This window comes from Protopterus annectens, chromosome 13.part0 (genome assembly GCF_019279795.1).
Source record: "Protopterus annectens isolate FY-2018-M chromosome 13.part0, PAN1.0, whole genome shotgun sequence".
Classification (NCBI taxonomy): domain Eukaryota; kingdom Metazoa; phylum Chordata; order Ceratodontiformes; family Protopteridae; genus Protopterus; species Protopterus annectens.
The window spans coordinates 564,118,244-564,141,806 of NC_056747.1; the positions used below are offsets into that span (position 1 = coordinate 564,118,244).

Genomic DNA, 23,563 nt, shown 5'->3' on the forward strand with positions numbered 1-23,563 from the left:
ATTAAGGCATTAAATGACTCCTGGGTAAAATTCTGCCATTCACACTGGGGATCTTTAGCAACAGAGGAAATCAGTGTGATTTTTTTTTTTTGTTTTTTTTTCTAAGGAATGTCTGCCCTGAAAAACATAGGAGGTTCAGACATTTGCTGACCCTCAACCAATGTATTAGGAATCCCCTCACAAACTAGGATTTGCATCATCCTCTCGGTCCCTCAGAAATAATCAGTGGAGGTTCCACCTCAACATCCATAAGGGACATTTGCAGAGACTCAAAGGACATGTCAGAAGTCAGATCTTTGCCAGCATCAGACAGGGTCATGGCAGAGGAATCAGAGATAACAAATGCTGATCCTCTGGGCTTTCCCCAGCCTTGAGGGAGACATCTGGGGGAGAGGACAGCAGCCGTATCAGACCCAAGTTTTCTGTCCTTTTTTGGCAGGCAGATGACCTGGAAAGTTACACCATAGCACCTTCCGCCAACAATTTAAGACGTTGGTTCAAGAAGGAGACACAACTAAGTAGGGTCTTAGGCACAAACACCTGGCAAATAAAACACTGCATAAGGTTGTGAGAAGCACTGAAACAGAAGAGAGACTGTTCATGATGATCTTTATGGGGAATCTGCCTCCCACATTGACATTTTCCCTTTCTGGATGACATGAAAACTCACAAAAATAAAAGTAAAAATAGATAAGAGAAAACCCCAATGAGGCACTTATCAGAAACACTACTCGGTAAATAGCACAGGAGGAGCATTCAAACAACATTTAATGATGACATTTTGACAGGCAGCAAAGTTTTTTCTGAAATACATGTGTCCATATGTCATCTTTATGCCCTACGCCTCATGCACAAGGGCAGCATGTGTTTGACATACATCTATATATTCCTAAGGTTTTGGTATACTGGCCAGATGGTGGGCTACCCTTGCCAGAGAATCCTTTATGTACAGAATACTGCAACAGTGATATGGAAGGACATCATATGTTTTTGAAGTGTAATGAGCGGTCAGATTTTAAAAAGTTCCAAGTGAGTACTCTGTCAGAAACATTGGGTGAGCAAATGGCTAACGCTTTTGAACCGAGACATAGGATCTGAATTGCACAGACATACTAGGTCTTGTGAAGTTTAATTCTGTCAGCTGCCAAAAAAGCAATTACTAGAAAACAGAAATCAAAGGGTAAATCAACTTCATTTGGAAGTATTGAACATTATAAGAGAGAGAAAAGAACTGGAGGAGGAATCTTCAGAAAATGTAAAAGAACATATTAAATAGTAATGGAAATTGTGGGAACAATACATGCAGAATTATGTTCAGGAGGAGGACTGAGGTTTAATGGAAGGCATGAATTGAGCAAATTATGCAATGTTGGACTGATGGCAATTATAAAGAAAAGATATGTGATGTATAATGCATATCAAAAGAAAAAAAATTAATATGGTTTGCTTTCTTTTCTGTATCATTGCCTATGACTTAAGTGTAATGTAATAAAGTTGGTAAAAAAAACTGCTGCCGCTTCTCTCATCACTCTAATGGGATATTCACATATCATTCTGGTTTATATTATACATATTTCAAGAATACATACTTCTAAGTGTAAAATATTTTTTTGTAACTAGAATGGTCTTACATAAGTATCCCCAATTAAACTGATAACAGATAACAGAGAATCATTAATCTCAGTTTATAATAATTTTTTTACATTGCGTTCTTCTACTTAAAACACCTCTGTACCCACGTGAGGTTTAACAGACGAAACTTGTTATAAGAAAACCATAATTATACTTTAGGACTGGTCTTACTGAGGATTTATTCAAGAGAAGAAAGTCTTTTAGCTTCTCAGACTTACTTTTGAATACTGAATGGATTACACAATGCGCTTAACAATATGTGCTTGCCATTATTAAAATGCAAGTTGTCTAAAAGTAGTGCTCAGATCCTTGAATCTGTTGTAAACATTTTCAACATCAAAAGATATGCATGTTGTGACCTAAAATACACAATATTTAAAATTGATGAACCATTGTATTTATACCAACTATTCAGTTCAGTTAAGACTGCTTAAAGTGACTGCAATTGTCTTGGGCAATACTGATGGCATCCAATTTACCATCACCTACAAATTGATGTAATCAGCATTGCCTGATACTCGGGTTCAAACATAAAACAGAACTGGACTGACAACCACATCCTGTAACATATCACTGTGAGCACTTTTCAATTGGCATAAATAACTTTTGAAGCACGTAAACCACTTATTTAATGAGCTGACAATATAAACGTTAACACTCTGCTTGGATAATTAATTTAATACTGTTTCACATAAACTACAACCAAAACCAATTGCTAAATTAATATAAATAACTTTTTTCTAAGCAAACATTCCCAGGCTTCTTTCATATAATCACAAAATCTAACTTCTAGATGACCTTAAGATATTCAGCCTTAATCTTTTTAAGCATTTCTTGAGAAAACATAAGGTTTACAAGGTTTAAAAAGCCATATTTATTTAAATGCTTCTTTTACATCCCCTTGCATCAGTCATGTTCCACAATGGTGGAACAAAACAATATCTCAATAAATCGTTACAGGATTGAAAAAAATAACTTCATTGTTTTTCTTTCACTGTAAAGATAAATACCGCTGTGATACAGTCACTCCCACCAAGTGTTAATTCTTCACTTCTGATAAGGCTACTTCGCTCAGCTCAGCTTTTCGTATAGTTCTTTACTCACACAACAGATTAATGTAAAAAGCAAATTTAAAACACTCAAAATATAAAGTTTACAGAAATATTAATGTAAAGAAAATCTCATCTATGCTAAACTTCAGGCAATGCCATGCATGGAAGGTTTAATACAGATGTTACTTCTGTACACGAGAAGTATTGGCTAAAACCACCAGTGTATCAGGAGTTCTACTGTAAATTAACTATTAAAACTATACTGTTACGACAGAGTATACATTTGTGTTTAAGGCCTTGTTTTTACCTTTATCTTTTTATGGCATGCACTTAACATAATTCAAAATTAGATTAATGCTTAACAAAGGTAAAGTTAAGTTGTTTATAGATATTATAAAATGTATCCTTGTTAGCAATACACAGTTACCTTATGCAGATATTTCTTCATATTGCATGGTTTATTAATGTAATTGTTCTACCATAGGTGTTTCCATCAGTATTTCAGTTCATTACTTAACCTGGCCTTGCATGTGTAAATACATTCACAAGGACAACTCTCTTTCTAGAAAGTAGGTACAAGTACATCTGATGAACTAGAAATTTAGTTTACTAATTTTTTGCTCAGTGTCCAGGGAACAAATACCTGGAATTGAACAGCACAATGATCAGTATTAGAGTTATTGCAAACGCATGACTTGTTAGTAACCTAATGTTTCCTGGGAATACTGAAAATGAATGTGTGAGACCCAAAGAACATGAAGGGGGAGTTTTACCATTACTATAAGAATCACTGCATTCAGAGCTAGTTCATGTCAACGACCTTCTGGAAATCTTAGCTGTTAATTTCAATAATGCTTTCTACTGAAGTTTTTAATTAAGTACATGTTGCTCTGAAATAAGCCATGATACACACAAAAAGAAGGGCATTAATAGACATTAAATATCACATCAAAGGCAGATTATGTCTTTCTAAAAGTATCAGTCCACTTCTTGGAGGCACATTCCAAGTAATAATGCGTGGTGAAGGGGTGAACCAAAGACAAAATGACCATTATGTAAAAGTCCTCATTGTAAACTTTTTTTGGAGCATTATCTGTTGCCTTATCAGGCATCACCATTTCACTGAAGACATTTAACTTATTAAAAGGCTGTGTGACCCAAATGTCAGTGATATTAAATGAGCGAGACTAGGGGACTTGCTCCCACTTACCCAGGGCTTTAGACCATGCAACCTTTTTCAAATTTGATAGACATGGTCTTCCATTGAAGCATGTCACACTAGGAGATAACCTCATTAAAAGAGATCTTTTTAAAGTATGCACTGGAAGTAACCACACCTCTTAACTGACATTTAATAGCAACATTTTCCAGTAGATGACTGTCACGGTTATACCCCAATCACATGTATAAAACAGGAAAAAGGGGGTTGGTGCCAACTCACTGGCTAATAAGGCAAAAGACAATGTTATTTGTAATCCACTTGGAAAAAAGAGTCTGGCCAGGCAACTACCTTCCCTTACTTTCCAAAAGCAAAAGAAAAACTGCTGTTCAGCCTTGTGGAACACGCGTACTCTCTTCAGTCCATAGGTAGGTACTAGGCTTGGTTGCCCTTCCAGGCCATGTCAATCCAATCCAATTTCCCTTTATGTGCACAACATAATCTAGCCTACTTGGTTATTGGTTGGCCTTACTCATCCCATGGTTGCCAATTATATATTACCCCTAAAAGAGAATAACTGGGATCACATCACAGATAATTTGATGAGAACCATGTATGGGATAAAGCATTCAGGAGCTGCCTGTGTCCATTAGTAGCACAGGGGGCAGTAAGAACATGGTTTGGTGGTGCCTATTGGTGTGGCAGGGGGAGGTGAAGGGCTCTTTTTCCCTGGTTTCTCCATTAGAAAGAAAAAAAGGAATGTACATCATGGACTGATTTAAGGACAATTCTGAAACCACTTTTGAAAGGAAAAGCGGGCTGGTCATAAGAGACACCTGACCTGACAAAGACAAAACATGATTATCTAAAAATAAGGGAATGAAGCCCTACATTCTAAAAAAAAAAAAAAAAACTAGAGATGATCACCAAAAAAGCATCCTAAAAAACAATTTCAAGTTTAACACAGGCTCAAAATGGAAGAAGAGTACGCCCGTCAGTGCTGAAAAAAAAAATCTAAAGGGGATGAGGGGTTCTTCAGTGGATGACAAAGATGCAGAATGCTTTTAAGGAAACACCTGACAAATCAACGCTAGGCCAACAGTCCTACCCTCCAGAAGATCATGATGAGCAAAAATATGGTGGATATATATGCAGCCAGCCCACTGAATAACACCCACCCAAACAGTACAAGTACATAAATTAGAAAACCATCTGAGGCAATGCTGGATACCTTTCTACCCAGGTGAAAAACTCTTCAAATTAACCTAGTAAGAAAGCAGATTAGAAAGGTTCCCACAGGCTTCAATTATTTCAGAAAACCCAGCTGTTAAGATTCACCACACCAGGTGGTCTAAACCTAGTGCCACTGTCGCCTCAAGGTGCAGGGACTGATTACTTGTATGGAGAAAGTTTGGTGTACTACCAGAGCTCTGACAAGCTGAATACATGCCCTTCTCTACCACCATAAAATCAGAAGGACTAGTCTTGAACTTTCTTCTCTGAATTTTGAGATTAAGACTAGAACTAGAAGAAATGGTGGGAAGTTATAGTGGAATCTCTTAAGCAGCGTGAGACAGAATGCATCTAATGTCTACTCCCCACTGTTCATAGGTTCATACTAGGCTATCTGCCCTAGGGCATTTATAAGCCTAGCCAGAATGTGTTTGGCTTTTGCCACCCATTTTAAATTTATTTTGCTATGCCCTTTTTCGAGGTTAGTATACTGTGCCTCTGTCTAACAGTGACACAGAAGTGATACCCGGGGTAAACCTACGATCACCCATCCACTCATCAAGATTCCTCTTGAAGAGAGGAAATGAGGGACTCTGCCTAACCTGGACTGGGATTTTATTCCAGAGTGAAGGGAGCCTCTGGGTTATGAATCTGTCCCTCCAACATATCCTATTTATTTCAGTGCTGAGGTTCAAGTCTCTCGAGCGCGTAGCTCGATGGGATTTGGATTTTCTGAGGTGCAGCATGCCCATTAATTCCGGGTTGGACATGGCTTTATACGTCAGACACAGATCGCCTCTGAACAGGCGGTATGCCACTGAGTAGAGCTGGAGGTTCTTTAACCGGGCAGCATATGGCATCTGTTTGAGCCCTTTGATCCTCTCAGTGAGGTACTTTTGGGGTCTTTCCAGTTGCTGCAGGTGTCTGGTAAGGTACATCCCAAAAGGGGCATTGCACTCAATTATGGGCCTGATGAGGGATGAGTAAAGAGGCACGATGACCTCCCCTGATCTAGATGTGAATCCCTTCATGATTAGGTGGGCTATATAAAATGTTTTTCTAACCACTTTGGCCACGTGGTTGTCAAATGAGAGATTGCTATCAACTTGGGTCCCCAGGTCCATAATTACTTCTTCTGTACTTAATGGATTACCACCTATGTGGTAATTTATGGGCACTTTGTTTTTGCCAAAGGGGATGACTATACACTTTTTGGCATTTAGCTTGAGGCCATGGCTCTGGCACCAGTTGTCTGTTTCTATGAGGCCCTTTTGGAGGATGCTTGTGTCGGCTGGAGAGTCGATTATGGCACCCAGTTTGCAGTCATCTGCGAACTTGGTCAGCCACAGTCCTTCCGTGTTGGTCTGTACCTCCAAGAAATATATACCGAACAAGAGAGGTCCCAAGACTGAGCCTTGTGGGACACCACTTGTAACTGGTTTGGAGTCTGACATGGCTCCAGCAATTCTAACCATGTGGGTTCTGTCCTTGAGCCAGTTTGCAATCCATCTAGCGACATAGGGATTTATATTTAAGCTGGTGAGCTTATCTATAATGCCCGAGTGGGGTATTGTATCGAAGGCTTTTGCGAGGTCCAGGTAGGCTGTGTGGACCACCTTCCCCTCATCAATGGCCTTGGTGACTGTTTCAAAGAAATCAACCAGGTTTAAGAGGCAGGATCCGCCCGTAACAAAGCCAAACTGGGTAGGATCCAGTGTCTGTAGGTCCCCAATATCTTTATTTATGAGGTCCATGATGATCCTTTCCATAGCTTTGCAGACCAAGCTAGTCAGGCTTATGGGGCGATAGTTCCAGGATCCGTTGAGGCACCACCTTTATGGAGAGGGACCACTGTTGCTGTACACCACTCTTTGGGCACATATCCTGTAGTAAGGCTGAGATTGAACAGTAGTTTTATGTTTGGGTTTAGCTCTTCTTGGAGTTCATGTAGGGAGCCCGGGACACCATCTGGTCCCATTGATGCTGTGTTTTTGCTTTGGAGAGGGCGGCTCTTACCTGAGCATCTGAGATGTCAGGGGGGCAGCACTCTGCTGGGATAGATATTTGCCCTTTTGGTGAGGAGGGGGGGGGTTTGCACTGAACCTGTCAGCTAGGATGTTGGCAATGTCTGTGGGTTCAGTGTATTTTTTGTCATTTTGGACTAATTCTGAGCATATCTGGGGATTACCACCCAGGTTCCTAACATAACTAAAGAAAGCCTTGTGATTATCCTTAGTGTCCTGTGCAATTTTTCTCTCGAAGCTGGCCTTAGACAATTTTATGAGTGCCCATAGTTTTTTGCTAATACTGATCAGTGATGCCTTCCTTTTTTGGGATTTTGCTCTATCATTTAGTAGCTTCCTCCTTCTATTGTATAGTTTGTTTATGGCTGGAGTCCACCAGACAGGACGTCTGCCTTTGGAGGATTGGGTCTTGGTTTTATTTGGGATCACATGATCCATGCATTCCTGAAGGTGTTCATAGAATGCGTTTATAAAGGATTCTGCGGTCTGGGCCGTATTTTCCACAGGCCTGGGGGCTTTGAAGGATTCCACCTCGGTTTTGAGGAGTGTGAAATTTGCTTTAGAGAAGGTTTTCACTGTGGTTTTCTGGGCAGGGGGTGGGGTGGGGATGTGAATATCCAGTGAGATTAGTTTATGGTCTGATCTTACCAGTGAGGGATACACTTCTGGTCTGGAGCATAGAGTCCCCATGTTGGTGATCAGGTCCAGTATGTTTTCCCCTTTTGTGGGAGTGGTAACAAGTTGTTGCATAGCATTTGAGTTTATAAATTCTAGGAACCTTTGGGCTAGGGTGTTGGAGCTAGAGTAATGCTCCCAGTCTAGGTTTGGGTAGTTGAAGTCGCCCAATATAATGGTGTTTGGAGAGACCTTCATATTTTCCAGTGTTCTCAGAAAGACCGAGTGGGGTTCCTGGGTTTGAGAGGGTGGTCTGTAGCAGGCTATAAACTGGAAGGCAGTTTTACCCACTGTTAGTTGCACATGGATAGTCTCTGATGCTTCGTGCTTTGCCACCAACCTGGAGGTGTGGGTATCTTTGATGAATATCAATACTCCCCCCTCCTTTTGTGGTTCGGTCCAAGTTTTGGGGCCGAAAAGCATGGTATGAGGTATAACCTGGTAGTGCTGGGGTGCTCTCGGGAGCCCTGAACCAGGTTTCTGTTACTGCACAGATATCGATGTTCTCCATGCTAAGGTGAGTTTCGAGTGCGTGCATCTTGAAGTTTAGACTTCTGGCGTTGAGTAGCATTACTCTTAGTTTCTTATCCATTGTGATACCTATGGAGGTGGGTTTGTCTTTTGAGCCTTGCCTAAAAAAGGCACTATGGGGGTAGCAAGAGCCTTTGCATTCTCTTCTGAGGCAGTCACTGGGGTATGTCTCACTGCTGGAAGACTGATAAAACAAGACTCAAAAATCATCCAAAACAGGACAAGACTTGGAATCTGCCAGCATGTTCATTTCTTGTATGAAATAAGCACCTGAGAGAGTGACACCCCATCAGTGGTCCACTGCTAAAGCTGAATCTCCCTTTGCCCAAGAGAAAAACATACGCTGTCCTGCCTTACAGCCACCTGACAATCTAGACAGGCTCAAGTTTTCATCCCATTCAAAGTTTTCATGGCAAAGAGGAACATCCTCATTGTCGCCTGGTTTATTTAGCAGCAGCATTTGTGTGTGATAAGAGAATACAGGTTATCCTACACTACTATTAGTGCAGTTACATGGAGCAGCTTTTTTGTCAGGATTCTTTGATCACAGTTTATTGAAACTGCATGTGCTTGTAGACAGTAGTGTGCTCCGGTGTTCTGTTTAACCTTTACCCACTATGTAAAGTCACTCACAAGAATGTGCAGGTGGACTTACCCCTGCAAAGTTTCTCTCTCTTTTTATTGTAGTTAATTACAATTCTTGATTAAAAAAAATAAATAAATGAAGTGCAACTCGGATTGCAGTGATGTGATGTGATCTAAAATAGGCAAATCAAGCAGCCAAGGTAGGCTCCCTGCCACAACAGCAAAGTGTCAGTAAATTAGAACACTTGATAGATTCAACTGCACAAAGGGAAATCTCACTATGTAAGTGATGGCATTGGACCCTGAAGTGGTAGACAATCCCCAATGGTCTTACACCAGCAGGTCTGTAAACTTGTGGTGATTTTGCAGCCACAATGATAAATTATAGCTCAATAGAACACCTGCATTTTGCAGGCATGCAAAAGATACCAGGAAAATAGAGGCCACCATTAAGTCTAGAAGTTAGAGAGTCAGCTGCCCTTCTACAGGCATCAAAAGAGGATTATTTGGTCTTCTCCTCATACCGGAAAACCCATCACAGAACAAAGCTTAACTTCAAATCAGTGAAGGGACTCAGATGGGAAAAGAGAGGACTTTCTCCTGATTTCAGGAAACTCCAGGGGGACAAACTAAAAAAGAAAGGAGGAGCCCCTTCATAGTCTGGGGAGGGTGGTCCTTGATTATCAGATATTTGTTTCTGGCCATGTCTATCAGGGAAAAAAATGTTGTTGGCCAAACAATCCTACTCCTAACATGCTACTGGGGTCATATAGATAATATGAGGGGAAACAATGGATGCAAGGGACACTACAAGCGAGTCCCTCAACAAAACCACTAGAAGCCAGTCATTCATATACCAGAACACATAACATACGTTGGTGTGCAAGGTTACCACCATAATGGACAGCCCTCGATAAACATTGTGTGCAGAAAAGATTGTGCATGCAGCATTTTGTGGTGAAAGCACTATCCACCCAGAACAAACTGACGGATCCTCCTACATGGATCCCAGACACGGATATGAAGACAAGGCATCCCTCAATTCCAGCAACATCAACCAAGAAATCTGCTGAAGCAGGGGTAGGACTCCCTTATCATATGAAGTCTGACATACTGAATGCACTTTATCAGATCAAGGAGGTTCAGAATGGGATGGAAATCCCCCATTCTTTTTGGGACTGAAAATAGAGGAAGAAAATGCCTTGTCCCATTTCAAAGATTCTACAGGCTCTGTGTCCTCTTTCAGTAGTAAATTGAAGACTGGTTTCAACAGCTCAGCAGACATGGCCTAGCTGATGAGCTCCACTCTTTCTGGGAGAAGAATGCTGCACCCAGTTGTCCTTTGTGATGGAATTTCAAGCTTGGGCAAAGTCAAAAAATTGCCACTACAACACAAAATAGCCCTAGATAAAAGTGTCAGGAATAGGATTGTTGGGCCAATGTTTTCTTCCTGAGAGACGTGGCCAGAAACAAATATCTGATGCTTGAGGACCACCCTTCCCCAGTGTATGAAGGGGCTCCTCCTTTCTTTGGAGTTATGCTGGCCTAGAAGATCATAAGAGATAAGAAAGTGAGAGAGTCCCTCCATTACAATGTTAGCCTGCTGCTTCTTCTGAAGGTCCTCAACCAGATCTTGGGAGGCCTGACTAACCCAGTCTTATACAAAATATCAGACTCCTTATCTAACTATAAAGTGACAACATTATGTGGTCTCTAGGACCATGCCATATTGAACAAATTACATGACTTAACACTACGACAGTTAGAAACTCATTCAGCTCAATGGAAGGCTTTATGGGTATCCACCTTATTTAGTTCCAGGAGAATGGAATAGTACAGTTTTGTACCTACCATAAATGTAGATGTCCGAACTGGATAGAATCTGCAGTCATAACAAATGGGTTGTCCTGTCGTCAGGCAGCCCTTCGGTCGGCCGGATTCCAAAGTCTGGGTCCGGCTTCGGCTGATGTCGCACTTCACCCGACGTCATCTCTGCTGGTCTTCAGGTATAAAGGCATCAGCCGACGCCATTTTCCTCAGTGTTTCTTGCCCCAGATGCCAATTGCCCTCTTGGAAAGCTAAATTTTGGATAAATGCCAATGTTTCCAAAATAGTAGTAGGCAAACACAAAAAATAAGCATGTATGTACATGTATACAAACAAATACACCATAAGAGACTCCCCCCCAGCTAGCTATTAGGAGGGTAAATACCCTAGGAATACCACAGAGGGGAAGGAGGGCGGGTAATCCTGACTGCAGATGCTATCCAGTTCGGACATCTACATTTATGGTAGGTACAAAACTGTACTATGTCCTTCATGGATGCATCTGCAGTCATAACAAATGGGTAGAATACCATAGCCAAACTAGGGAGGAGGAATAAAATTATGGTGTAGTTAGGATCCCTTGCAGTACAGCAGTGGCAAACCCTGCTCGGGATCTAGAGTATAGAGGTAGATTATAATGCTTGGCAAATGTATGCACGGAGGTCCAAGTAGCCGCCTCAATAATGTCCTTGGTTGCCACTCCTCGTAAGAAAGCTGTGGTAGTGGCTGTAGCCCTTGTAGAATGAGGTCTTATGTTCTGTGGAACTGGTTTTCCATGGTAGGAGTAACAGAATCTTATGCAATTTCCTATCCATTTGGAGATTGTCTGTTTGGAAATTGCTTTTCCTTCCCTTCCTGTTGCATAGGCTACAAAAAGCTGGTCAGTTTTTCTGTTACTTTTGGTTCTGTCCAGGTAGTAGCGTAACTGTCTATGTACATCCAAGGTATGCAGCATTCTTTCACCTCTGTTTTGTGGATTGGGAAAGAAGGTAGGTAGGTGGATTGCCTGGTTTAAAGACACTCTGGATACCACCTTAGGCATGAATGTAGGATTAGTTCTCATGGACACCCCATCTTGATGGAAGATTAGGAAGGGTTGCACTGCCATTAAGGCCTGTAGTTCCGAAACCCTCCTTGCTGAAGTAATAGCCAGTAGGAAAGCAGTTTTCCATGACAGGTGTTGTAGATCTGCTGTTGCTGCTGGTTCAAACGGAGGGAGTGTCAACTTTTCTAGTACAAAGTTCAAGTCCCATGCTGGTAATGGTGGTTTCCTAGGAGGTTTTACATTCTTAATCCCTCTGAGGAACTGCCTGAGTAGAGGATGTGAAAAGACAGGAGGATCAAAGCTGTATTCTGCTGAAATAGCTGATGCATGTATCTTGATGGAGGAATAGGACAGGCCTGTATGTAGAAGCTCTGCCAAGTACTCCAGAATGTTAGCAATATCTATGTTCGACACATCTTTTCCTCTTTCAGTACTCCAAATGACGAACCTTTTCCATTTTCCTGCATAGTTCCTTCTTGTTGAAGGTCTGCGGGCTTCAAGGATAATGTCTTTAACCCTTTGGGAAAGGTCTGGGTTAGTTGCTGCTATGTGATGTTCCAGGCAATCAGTTGCAAGGTTTTTAGGTTGGGATGTATGATGTTGTAGTTGTTCTGAGTTAACATCAGAGGCATCAGTGGTATTGACCACATTTTCTCCCGAGACATGCTCCTCAGCAATGGGTACCAGTGTTGTCTTGGCCAGTTCGGAGCTATCAGAATTATCCTTGGACGTTCCTCTTTGATTTTCAGTAGTACCTTGTGCATCAAGGGAAGAGGTGGAAATGCATATGCTGTCAGGCCTTTCCAGCTGAAGGATAGAGAGTCCACCTTCCATGCAAGTGGGTGGAATGTCCTTGTGCAGAATTTTTTGAGCTGGTGATTGAGTGGGGAAGCGAATAGATCTATTTGTGGCATTCCCCATTTCTTTGTGATGGCCTTGAAGATGTTCGGATGTAGCATCCATTCGTGAGCATCTGAGGTGGTTCTGCTTAATATGTCTGCTAGTGTGTTCTCTTTTCCCGGAACAAATATTGCCTGTAACTGGATGTTGTAGCTGAGAGCCAGATTCCAAAGGTCCAAAGTCATTCTGCATAGGGGGTATGAATGAGTGCCTCCCTGTTTGTTGATGTACCACATGACTGTGGTGTTGTCTGTCCTTATCATCAAATGGCCTTCTTTGAGGAATGGTCTGAATTTTTGGATTGCCAGTTTTACTGCCAGCATTTCTTTTTGGTTTATGTGCAGGTGCAGCTGGTCTTGAGTCCACAGTCCTTGTACGCATTTGTCCAGCATGTGTGCCCCCCATCCTAGGTCTGAGGCGTCCGTTGTGATGGTTTGGCTTGCTCGAAAGTTGTGGAAGGGTAAGCCTGGGTTTGCCTGGCATGCTTGAGCCCACCATAGGAACTCCTGTTTTAGGCATGGGATTAGTGGTATTTCTGTTTCTAAGCTGTGCCTGTGTTGAGACCATAAATTCTTTAGGTACCACTGTAACTTTCTCATATGTAGTCTGGCATGTGGGACCAAGATTATGCATGATGCCATGAAGCCCAAAGCCTGCAGAACTTTTCTTGCTGTTAGTTTGTTCTGCTTTGTTAATGCCAAGAAGTAAAGAGGGAGCTCTTTTTGTTTTTCTGCAGTTAGGAATGCCATTTGTTTTACTGTGTCCAATTCCGCACCCAAGAAAGTTCTTGTTTGGGATGGTATCAACCTTGACTTTTGTAAATTGACTGTGTATCCCAGGGCTTGTAGCAAGTAAATGACCCTTTGTAAGTCTGTTGTCAGCTCGCTTTTGTTGTCCGCTTGTAACAGGCAGTCGTCCAGGTATGGGTAAATTTGGATTCCCTGTACTCTGCAGTGAGCGATTACTGATGCCAGGCATTTTGTGAATACTCTGAGCGCAGTAGATAAGCCAAAGGGCAATGCTGAGAATTGATAGTGCTCTGATCCTGCAAGAAATCTGAGGTATCTTCTGCAATTTGGTCGAATGGGGACGTGCAGGTATGCCTCCTTGAGATCTAGAGTTACCAGCCAACACTCCTTGCCCAGCATGGGAAGAAGTTGCTGTAGGGTCAGCATTTTGAATTTTGGGACAATGATGTATGTGTTTAAGATGGACAGGTCGAGAATAGGTCTCCAGTTTTTCTCTTTTCTTGGCACTAGGAAGAGTCTGGAGTAGAATCCTTTGCCCTGTTCTGTTATTGGTACTCTTTCCACAGCTCTCATCTTTGATAATTCCGCTATCTGCTGCAGAGCTTCTATTTTTTGATTTGGAGGCAGGTTTGGCATTCCTCTTTTTACTGGTAAAGTGTGGAAGTGGAAACGGTAGCCTTGGTCTATGGTTTGCAAAATCCACTTGTCTTTTGTGATGTAGTGCCAATTTTTCGAGAATAAGGCTAACTTTCCGCCTAATGGTGCTGCTATTTGCTCCCTGGTAGGCGGGGTCAGAGCCAAGTCACTGTGATTGTCCTGTTGCAGTGGTTGTGTCTGTGCCTCGGTTATTGCCTTGCCACTGTCGTCCTCTGGATTGATTTCTGCCCCTAGAGCGTCTATTCCTGCCCCTTTGGGATCTTGTGGAGTCAGGAAAGGACCAATTTTTGGCAGGCCAGTTCCTGCTAAACCTTGGGGGCTGAACCTGTAAGAAATCCTTAACTGTTTGTACAGATTTTGCCTTTTCTTCCATTTTCTTCATTACCTGCTGTGCAGGTTCCCCAAATAGACTGACCTTATCCATAGGAGCATCTAATAGTTTTGCTTTAACATGATCCGGTAAGACCTGTTCTTTCAACCATGCATGCCTTCTTATCACTGTGCCAGTCATGGCTGATCTAAATGAAGCCTCCAGTGCATCATAGCCACATTTTAAGGAATGGTTACTAACCTGTTGGATGTTATTTACCATTTCTAATACATTTTTCTTATCTAAAGATTCATCAGAGGACAGCTTTTTAATTAACTGATCAAGCATAAACTCTTGGTATTGGATCATGTGAAACTGACAGTTTAAAGCTCTAGCTGAGAGTGTAGCAGAGGTGTAGACTTTTTTACCCCATCTCTCTAAGGACCTGGATTCCCTTTCAGAGGGAATAGGGTTTTTTGCTGTGGTCGAGGCTACTGCCTTAGGCCCCCGGGATATAGTTTTGGGGTCTGCCAGTGGGGCCTTGTATAGGTGGTGATGAGTGTCTGGTACCCTGTAAAATCTATCTGGTTTGGCAGGGGCTGGAGGTAAAGAATCAGGTGCAGTGCAGACATCATTAAATGCATCGTCCACAACAGGCAGAACAGGAGGTATAGCTAAGGGCCTGTGTTGTGGTAAGTGCAGAAAGGTCCTAAGCCTTTTTCTTGAATCAGAGAAATCTTGTCCCTGCCATTGGAATTGTTCTCTCATGGCATGTAAGGTTTCCCCAAAGGAGAATTCCTCTGGTGGAGAGGCAGCTGGAATGGATTCTTCAGCATCGGAATCTTCATAATTGGAAAAAGGAGCCTCTGGCTGGTCTGCAATGTCTGAGTCATCCGCAGAATCATCAGAGGACACAGGCTCGGGGGGCTCTGTTCTAGGTCTCTTTTCTGGGGGCTGAGAGGCCCTGTCTGGGTGAGATTGGGATCCCCTAATTAAGGATATTAAATCTTCTGCCAGAGTAAGCATTTGTGAACTAGAAGTGGGCCTGTGTGAGGGGGGTTTAACAGGCACTGATTTAGCAGATTTGGCTGCTTTAGCCCTGGCAAAGGCCTTAATAGACATGGCTGCAGGAGGCCTAGCAGCACCACGTGCTGGGGTAGAGACATCCAAAGGAATGGTGTCTGATAAATCACTAGGAACCACATTTGTAGGTAAAATTTCTGAGGCTGATTCAGGTAAGGTAGCAGGAGCCTCAGTAGTTGTCATGGATTCGGCTGAAAATTGACCAGTTTGCTCGGTTTCGGCCGAAACAGAGACACTCGCGGCTTGCTTAACCGTGGTTTCGGCCGAAACCACGGACCGCGAGTGTCGGTCTTTTTCTTTGCGTTTTTTAACAATTTGGGTAGTCGGAGGATCCGACGGCATAATGTACGCAAAATCTGAGCCGAAAAACTGTTCAGCAAACTCCGACCGACGCCTAAGCGTTCGTCGGTTGAAGGAAGCACAGGCCGAACAGGCTGCTACGTCGTGGTCTGGGCCTAAGCAAGGCAAACAGTAAGAGTGGAAATCTTTATGAGGTATTTGTTTCCCACAAGTTAAGCAGTTATTGACTTTTTCTGACATCGGCTGAGGCAAGAAAGAGTCCCCAACGGGGTACTTAGCTTTTTAGAAGTCTTCGAAGTAGTATTCGGTAGTAGTAATCTCTGGATCTGACCGACCGGTACTTGCGAACAGCTTCTGCTTCGGGCGGCAAGAAAGACTGAGGAAAATGGCGTCGGCTGATGCCTTTATACCCGAAGACCAGCAGAGATGACGTCGGGTGAAGTGCAACATCAGCCGAAGCCGGACCCAGACTTTGGAATCCGGCCGACCGAAGGGCTGCCTGACGACAGGACAACCCATTTGTTATGACTGCAGATGCATCCATGAAGGACATCAGGGTGCTTCAAGACCCAATCCCATCACCTGAACAACTGCCTAACCTGAAAAACCTGACCAAACAGCCTTATTATGAGAGGGCCTGATAAATCCCTCCTCACTCAAGACCATCAAAAGCTCTGCTGGTTTCAGTTGAGAACTTGAGAGAAAATTCTTTTGTTCAAACAGTAACCCCTGAGCATCAAAGGGCGTGCAGTCTGTTCAAAGGAGAAAGATTACGATTTAACTAGTTGAAGTACTGCTGACATCCTGAGAAGCACAATTTACTAATTTCCTTCACACTGCCTGCCCTAACTCTAATCTTATTCAGTACCCAGATGACTTCACTATCATCTCCACTGTCGATTTCCTCTCTGACTTGATCTTCCTCACTCAAAACTCCTTCAATTCTATGGAAAAGTGTCTCTCACAAAATCAACTTATTCTTAAGCCTAAAAATACCAAACTCCTACTATTTCTTCCTAAAATACACAATCATCTCAAGCCCCCCTTTACCATAACATCTTTAACAATGCTATCATTAATGTTGAAACTCACACTAAATTACTAGGGGCTATTATTGATGATAAACTTAAATTTCGACCTCCGTGTCCAGCATTGCATTAAAAAAAAAAAAAAAAAAAAAAAAAAACTTTGGATTATTTTACAAGAACAAAAAGTTTACCAAATACTAGTGTCTCTCTTGCTTACACCTTTCTTCTCCATAGTCTTTTTTACAGGTCGCAAATCCTTACTAACTTACAGACTAGTCTTCTAACTAAATTTAAAGCCACCTACAACAAAACTGACAGGTTTGCCGCTAATCAGACCTCTTAGTACCATCTTTGTCACTCTCTTAAAGCTTTAAACTGGTTATATTTCCCCAATCAACGGTTTTCTTCACTTCTTATTCACTCTATCCTCTACAAGTCTTCTTTCTGCCCTAGCATTTCCTCTCTCATTTCTCTTGACTCCCCAACTATATCCTTCTGGAGTGCTGATCTACAACGCAGACATTTATAAACCTAAAAGATAAACAGGCCAAAATGTTTACAGCTGCAATCCTGCACAAGCTTGGAATAAGCTTCCTTTGTTCATCTGAAATAGACCTCACACACAGGAATTCAAAAAAGCTCTTAAAGGCCATCTGCTTAACAACTATAAATGCCAATGTAAAAACAATGCCTGATCTTTCTTTAATTACTTTCTATTCTCATTTCTTTTATTAGGCCTCACCTATCATTTTCTTCTTTACTGCTTTTGTCTCAAACTCCTCTAACTTGTTCTACTCCTTGTTCCTTCATTCTTTATCTTCATGTTGCTTCAGCTTCTACTTATCTTTACACACTTTTATCTCCTTCTTCCTTTAATATCTTACCTTTCCAGAACCCTGAATGCTCACCATTTCTATTGTCCCTTCCTCTACTGTAGCAATCAATTTGTCTCTTGTGGATTTTCTTAACTGTTAACAGAAATTTCTGTACTCTTATTTCAACGTTTTTATTCAAATATATTTTTCTCTATATTTCACTATTACTGTTATATTGTTACATTACTGTTTAGTCATTTTGATAAACCTATTTGCTAAACTTATGCTACCTTTTGTGGAGATTTTCTCCTTGGACCTCCTCTGAAAAAGGGGTCTGGCTCAGGTCGGACATTCCTGGTTAACAAATGTCAAATAAAGAAATAAATGCTCCCCAGAAGTTGTTGTTGGGTTCACTTTATTACTAGCCCTCCAGAATCTGCTGAAGCAGAGGATGGGTATGAATGTGACTATTCAAGAGACCCCTCACTTAACACGGTGACCAAAAAGCCACATCAGGGATGTACCTGTATCCACAAGGGCATAGCCAAAATCTATTCTCCATATCCTTCACCTTCTCTAGTTTTGGACCAAGATTAATGCAGGGTACCCTCATACTAAATCACTGTGCTGAGCAATGTCATCTTGTCACAAGATGTACAGAACTTGGGAGCTTCTCCCTCCTGAATATTCTGCTGGCTGGACTGAAATGCTAGCACTTACAACAATGTTTGAGTTTGTGCTAATCTTCTAAGCAATACTAGAGTGAGATAGGTCTTATTACTTGGAGAACAAATGACCAAGTTGATGGCTAAGTTTGTTGGACAATGAAAATCTGATTCCATGGTACACGGAGATAAAGCCCTTACTACACCCCAGACAAGTGTTCTATCAGTAACACAACGAGGTCAAGGAACCAGGTGGGGAGAGGATAGCAGACAGTGGCAGACATCAGCTCACCCCACTGGAAGGGAGGGAGGCTGCCTTGGCTCTCTGCATTAACAGCATGGCATGCCCCATGCTGCAAGGGCTATACTGTGTGATCAGAAGGTTGTACACGCATGCATATCCTAAACATAGAGACTGTGGAGTTCACAAGGCTGCCATGGGATGATGGGGGGGTATAAGGGCACACTCCCTGGCAGCAGTATGGCACTGCTCCAGCATCCTTGACTTCCTCCCTGGTCTTGGACATAGGGCGGTGATCCTGGAGGGAACTAAGGAGGGTACTATAGACCCGTTGAATGAGGGCAGGAACTGGAAATCAGTTCACGTATTACTGTAACCTTAAGAATTCCATTAAAAGACATCCATACTCAGAGAAAACCCATCTCAAACCAACGTCAACACAAAATAAGTCACAGCTACAGACTCTCATGCAACAAAACCTCTTGTGAAGGCACAAATCTTAATTGAATTACCATCAGCCAAAATCATGAAGGTTAAAAAAGTACTATTGCACCCAGGTGAAAAACAGAACCCAACATGAAATGAATGTTGGCATTCAGAAATCCACTTACTATGAATCTTTCAAACTTGCCCAATATATATCCAATAACTACCAAGTTATCTGGGAAGTGAACTTTTACCACATGAAAATTAGATAAGAAATATAATAGATACAAAGAGTGAATATATCCAGAATGATAAAAGAAGAAAGGACAGTTGAGGAAAACTACACAATAAATGCACAAAAGGATCAAACTGACTCAAAAGACAGAGTTATTTCCTTCTCAGGCACATTTCCTAAAATTATCTGAAGAAAGCATGTCTTTCAATTTAAGGTGTGACATTTTTCAAGATGCTCTAAGCAAACTGAATGCTTCAAAAGTATAGTAGTTTATACTTAAGGCTAAATTTACTTATTTGTGCACCTTTGCTGTGCCAGTCTGTGAACCGTAGAAAATCTTTACACCTGCCACATGCACTTCTTGTGGCTGGAGTACCAACTGGCTGTTTTCCTTCTCATCCCCGAGACCTGGCAGTGCCACACCATTCTGCTTGAAATCATCTTCCTAGTAAGCAAAAAAATATATATACAAATCAGAAATCCATCTTCACTTTATTGCAAGAACAAGTTAAACACTTAAACAAATAACATACAATTTTAAATGTCTTCTCAGAAAACAAGTGAACTTCATTCAGCATGTGTTCACAGCAAATGATCTACAAAGGAAATTCTCTAAATTTGTTATCCAATGAACTAGTGGCTAAAAACACACTACATACATTGGATAAAGTCAAATTCATTAAATGACCAAGTGGATTTATTCCTTACTAAAATTATTACATACAACTGTATCATCTTGATATGCATATTGCCATAAATTGTAACAACTGTAACAAAGTATAATTAAGCATAAACAATGATCAATTAGCTTCTTATAATTCTTGTGTGAAGTATGTCAGCATATTCCACCATCCCCACCCTGCTTCCATTTGCCTAGACAACTATAAAAGTAGCTAAAATATGTCATGCAGTACACAGTCATTAGTATTCTAAAGCATGCACTGTGAGTGGATACCCAATCAGCTCACCCATTGTATATCGAGCATATCCATCCCTTTAAGACATCTTGAGTGGTCTGTTTTCTATTAGAAAAGTTGAACAATAAACTATTTTATGTGGAACAGGGCAAAAATGTGAAGGATATCAGGGATCAGGGAAGTGCTGCACAGGTCTGGACAGCTGAGACTTAACAGATTACCAGCAATATAACAGTGTGTGTACTGCTGGCAAGTACACCACTCTCAACTGCCCTGACCTCTGCAGAATGTCACTGGATTTTCCTTATATTTTTGCCCTGATCTACGTAAATTGTTTGATTTTGGAGAGGATTTTTGTTAATGCCACACACTTGAGTTACTTCTTACACCTCAAAGTATACGTTGACATCAATAACTTCTGTTGTATTAAACTTTTTTTTATGAGGACACATTCTACCCTTTGTCCCCTATTATGCAGCTGACACACAAACCAGTAAAACTTATTTAAAAAAAAAAAAAAAAAGTGATAGAAACAATCTGCTGTTTTCTTACTCGCCTCTCTTGCAGTATGCAAGCATACTGACAAAGGTGCTATATGCAAGGGCAGTACATCAGTAGAGTGTGTAGGAGGTGGAAAAACATCAAAGTGCCATTATAGAATGAGAATGCTCATTTCAGAAATAAACATTATTTATTTTATAAAAAGACGTTATGAAAGGTAATCTACTTCGGCATGTGGGTACTTCAACATTTACTCAGAGCTAGCTTTAATCACTCATGCACTCCCCTCCTGATTAAACCACACCAACTATGATTAAATCTTGTAATACCAACACACCGTCATGGATTGCCAAAATACATTATTTACATTACGAAATCCACTTTTTTACGATAATACTTACAAATAAATGTATTAACAGGAATATTAACACTGTACAAAGTAAAAACATGCATAAAACATTAAAGTGTATATAGACATGAAACTGTCTTGTTGAAGCAAATGGCAAAATATTAGTTAAGAAAGAAAGCCTAATAAACATTTACATACTTTAGCAAATGGAAGAGTCTTGAAAAACCTGTTAAAGCCCTCCCTAAAAACAGAAGTCCTGAAGCTATGATGATAGTAGATTTCAAAGACGTGGGGGCAAAATAAGATAGTGAAATCATAGGTATGGGGCAAAATAAGAAAAAGAGCAGTATCCTGAGATCTAAAGATTCCTCCTGGGACGATCAGCAGCTCCAAGGAAACAAATGACAGTTAAGATACTTCCCATAATGGAAGATTTGAATGGCCTTTCGTCTCCCCCATCTCAAACGTTTAGGAATGAGCACCATGGACTTCAGTGAAGGCAACAAAAATAAAAAGCTTCCACAAATTAAATCTCATTACCTTTACCCATAATACAGCTCACTCTGCCCACTTCTTCAAATCTAGTGGAATGTTCAGAAATATGGCACACTCACAGTTACAAATGATTCTGAAGAATACCTCCCTTATATCTCATCCGCATAGACTGAGAGGATAAGGGAATGAGGGTGGGTTTGTTTAAACAAATGGATCAGGGACCATGCAGACCTATTGCTTTGCTAAGTACATACCTTTTGAATCTGTCACTGTCTGTTCCATCCAGTTTGAACTTTTAGGATACAGTCCCAAGGTTGTTCCCCCTGTGTAGCAACATAAAAGGATCCCTTGCAACACAGCAGCCTTGAAGGAGGACAAAGACTTTAAACTCCAGCTTGTAGTGTCTTGCAAAAATATTCAGATCAGCCCATGCTGCAGCTGCACAGAAATCATCCAAACATACATTAAGGAAGAAAGCCTGCAAGGTACCCATTGCACCAATACCACCTGGAACTTCTGCTTCAGAATGAAGTTGATGCTGTTGAAAATGGGCCTCCAGTCTCAGACTTTTTTTGAGGTTAAAAAGAATCTGGAGTAGCAGAATTTAATACAGTCTGAAAGACTTTGAAGTGGGGTAACTTTAGAAATCTGCAAGCCCAATTTAACAGCTGCACAAGACATTGTCTTTATGAAAATAGTTGGTTCTGTTCAGACAAAACCTCACTATGTCTTTCCACAAGTAATTTGTGTGGGGACAAGCAAACTGGTAGACTGATTTAAGTAGGTTTCAGTGGCTACTTTGGACATAAAAGCAGGGTTTGTATGCAAGACTGCTCAGGCTCATGGTATGAGAGTCTTTACACCAAGTTTATTAATGACTCAGATAAATACGATAAAGAACTTTCTAAACGCAAATTGCAAAAGTACCAACGTGATGTCAATGACTTTAAACAAAGTACTATGTACACCTGGAAGAAGACAAAAAAGGGTGTACGATTTAATGATGATAAACAAATCCCCAGGCCTAAAAGAAAGAGGGTGAAGTCTATATTGAGGGGACATGAAGATATAACAAGTGCCTCTGATTTTTCTTCCAGTATGTCTAACACTGACACTGATCCTGAAAATATATTAGAGGTTCCTTCACCAGTTTCTAAAAGATTTAGAGCCCCTTTAGAAGGGCAGGGCGGAAACATCGAGGGTGCAGACGATGCCATAAGGAAGACATTCAAAGAACAGATGTTACAACACAAAATGTAGATGGACTTTTTACTGGACAGTTAGATTAACAACTTGGTCATTAATTTAACTGACCTAGAGTTTTCCTCCAGTGAAATCAGTGTGCTTAATAAAGGTCTTGGATTCATTCCCTCGTTTTTTGTTTCACAATATGATATCATCAATGATGTAAAATGTTTTTGCAGAAAACTTAATTTGAAATATTTTTTTCAGATCCAGAACATGTGACACATGAAGAGAATAGAACTGGATTTAAGTTTAAAAAAATCACAGTTTATGCCACCCTATCATAGTACGGATAAATTGTTTGAACAATTGGTAATAAAAGACTTGCATTGCCATCAGTCTGACATTTTCTCTATTAAACAGTTTAATTTGACTAAAGATGAAAATACTGCCCTAAATAATCTTAAGAATAATAACAATATAGTTATTGTTGGGGCAGATAAGGGTGGAGCAGTGGTCATATGGGATAGAAAACACTATTTAGCAGAAGCTAATAGACAGTTATCTAATGTTGAATATTATATAACTCTGGATTCTGATCCTATTGCACAGCATAAACAGGTTATTGATGGTTTTTTGAAACATAGTTGTGAACATCAGCTTATTACACCACAGTTGTTGAAACAATTACAAGTGGATTCCCCTATTTTGCAATATTTTTATATTTTGCAATATTTTTATATTTTGCCCAAGGTCCATAAAGATCTTTTGAATCCCCCAGAACGTCCCATAGTGGCAGGGAGAGGATCATTAACTGAACCTCTCTCTGAATATTTGGAATTTAAGTTAAAAAAAATTGCTGTCTTATGTGAGAGCTCGAATTAGAGACACTCAATATTTTTTGTCGTTAATGGATGACATCCAAGTAGCTAGAGATCATTTTT

At 40.9% G+C, this 23,563-nt stretch overlaps 1 protein-coding gene across 1 annotated transcript in view; it reads right to left on the reverse strand.

Moving 5' to 3' along the window:
• The window catches only part of LOC122787469 (S-adenosyl-L-methionine-dependent tRNA 4-demethylwyosine synthase TYW1-like), a 2,539,581-nt gene that overhangs the window by 2,344,894 nt on the left and 171,124 nt on the right, over positions 1-23,563 (reverse strand). Inside the window, exon 3 of the mRNA XM_044054205.1 lies at positions 19,477-19,617. Coding sequence (XP_043910140.1) covers positions 19,477-19,617 — 141 coding nt within the window. The remainder of the gene's footprint in view (positions 1-19,476; positions 19,618-23,563) is intronic.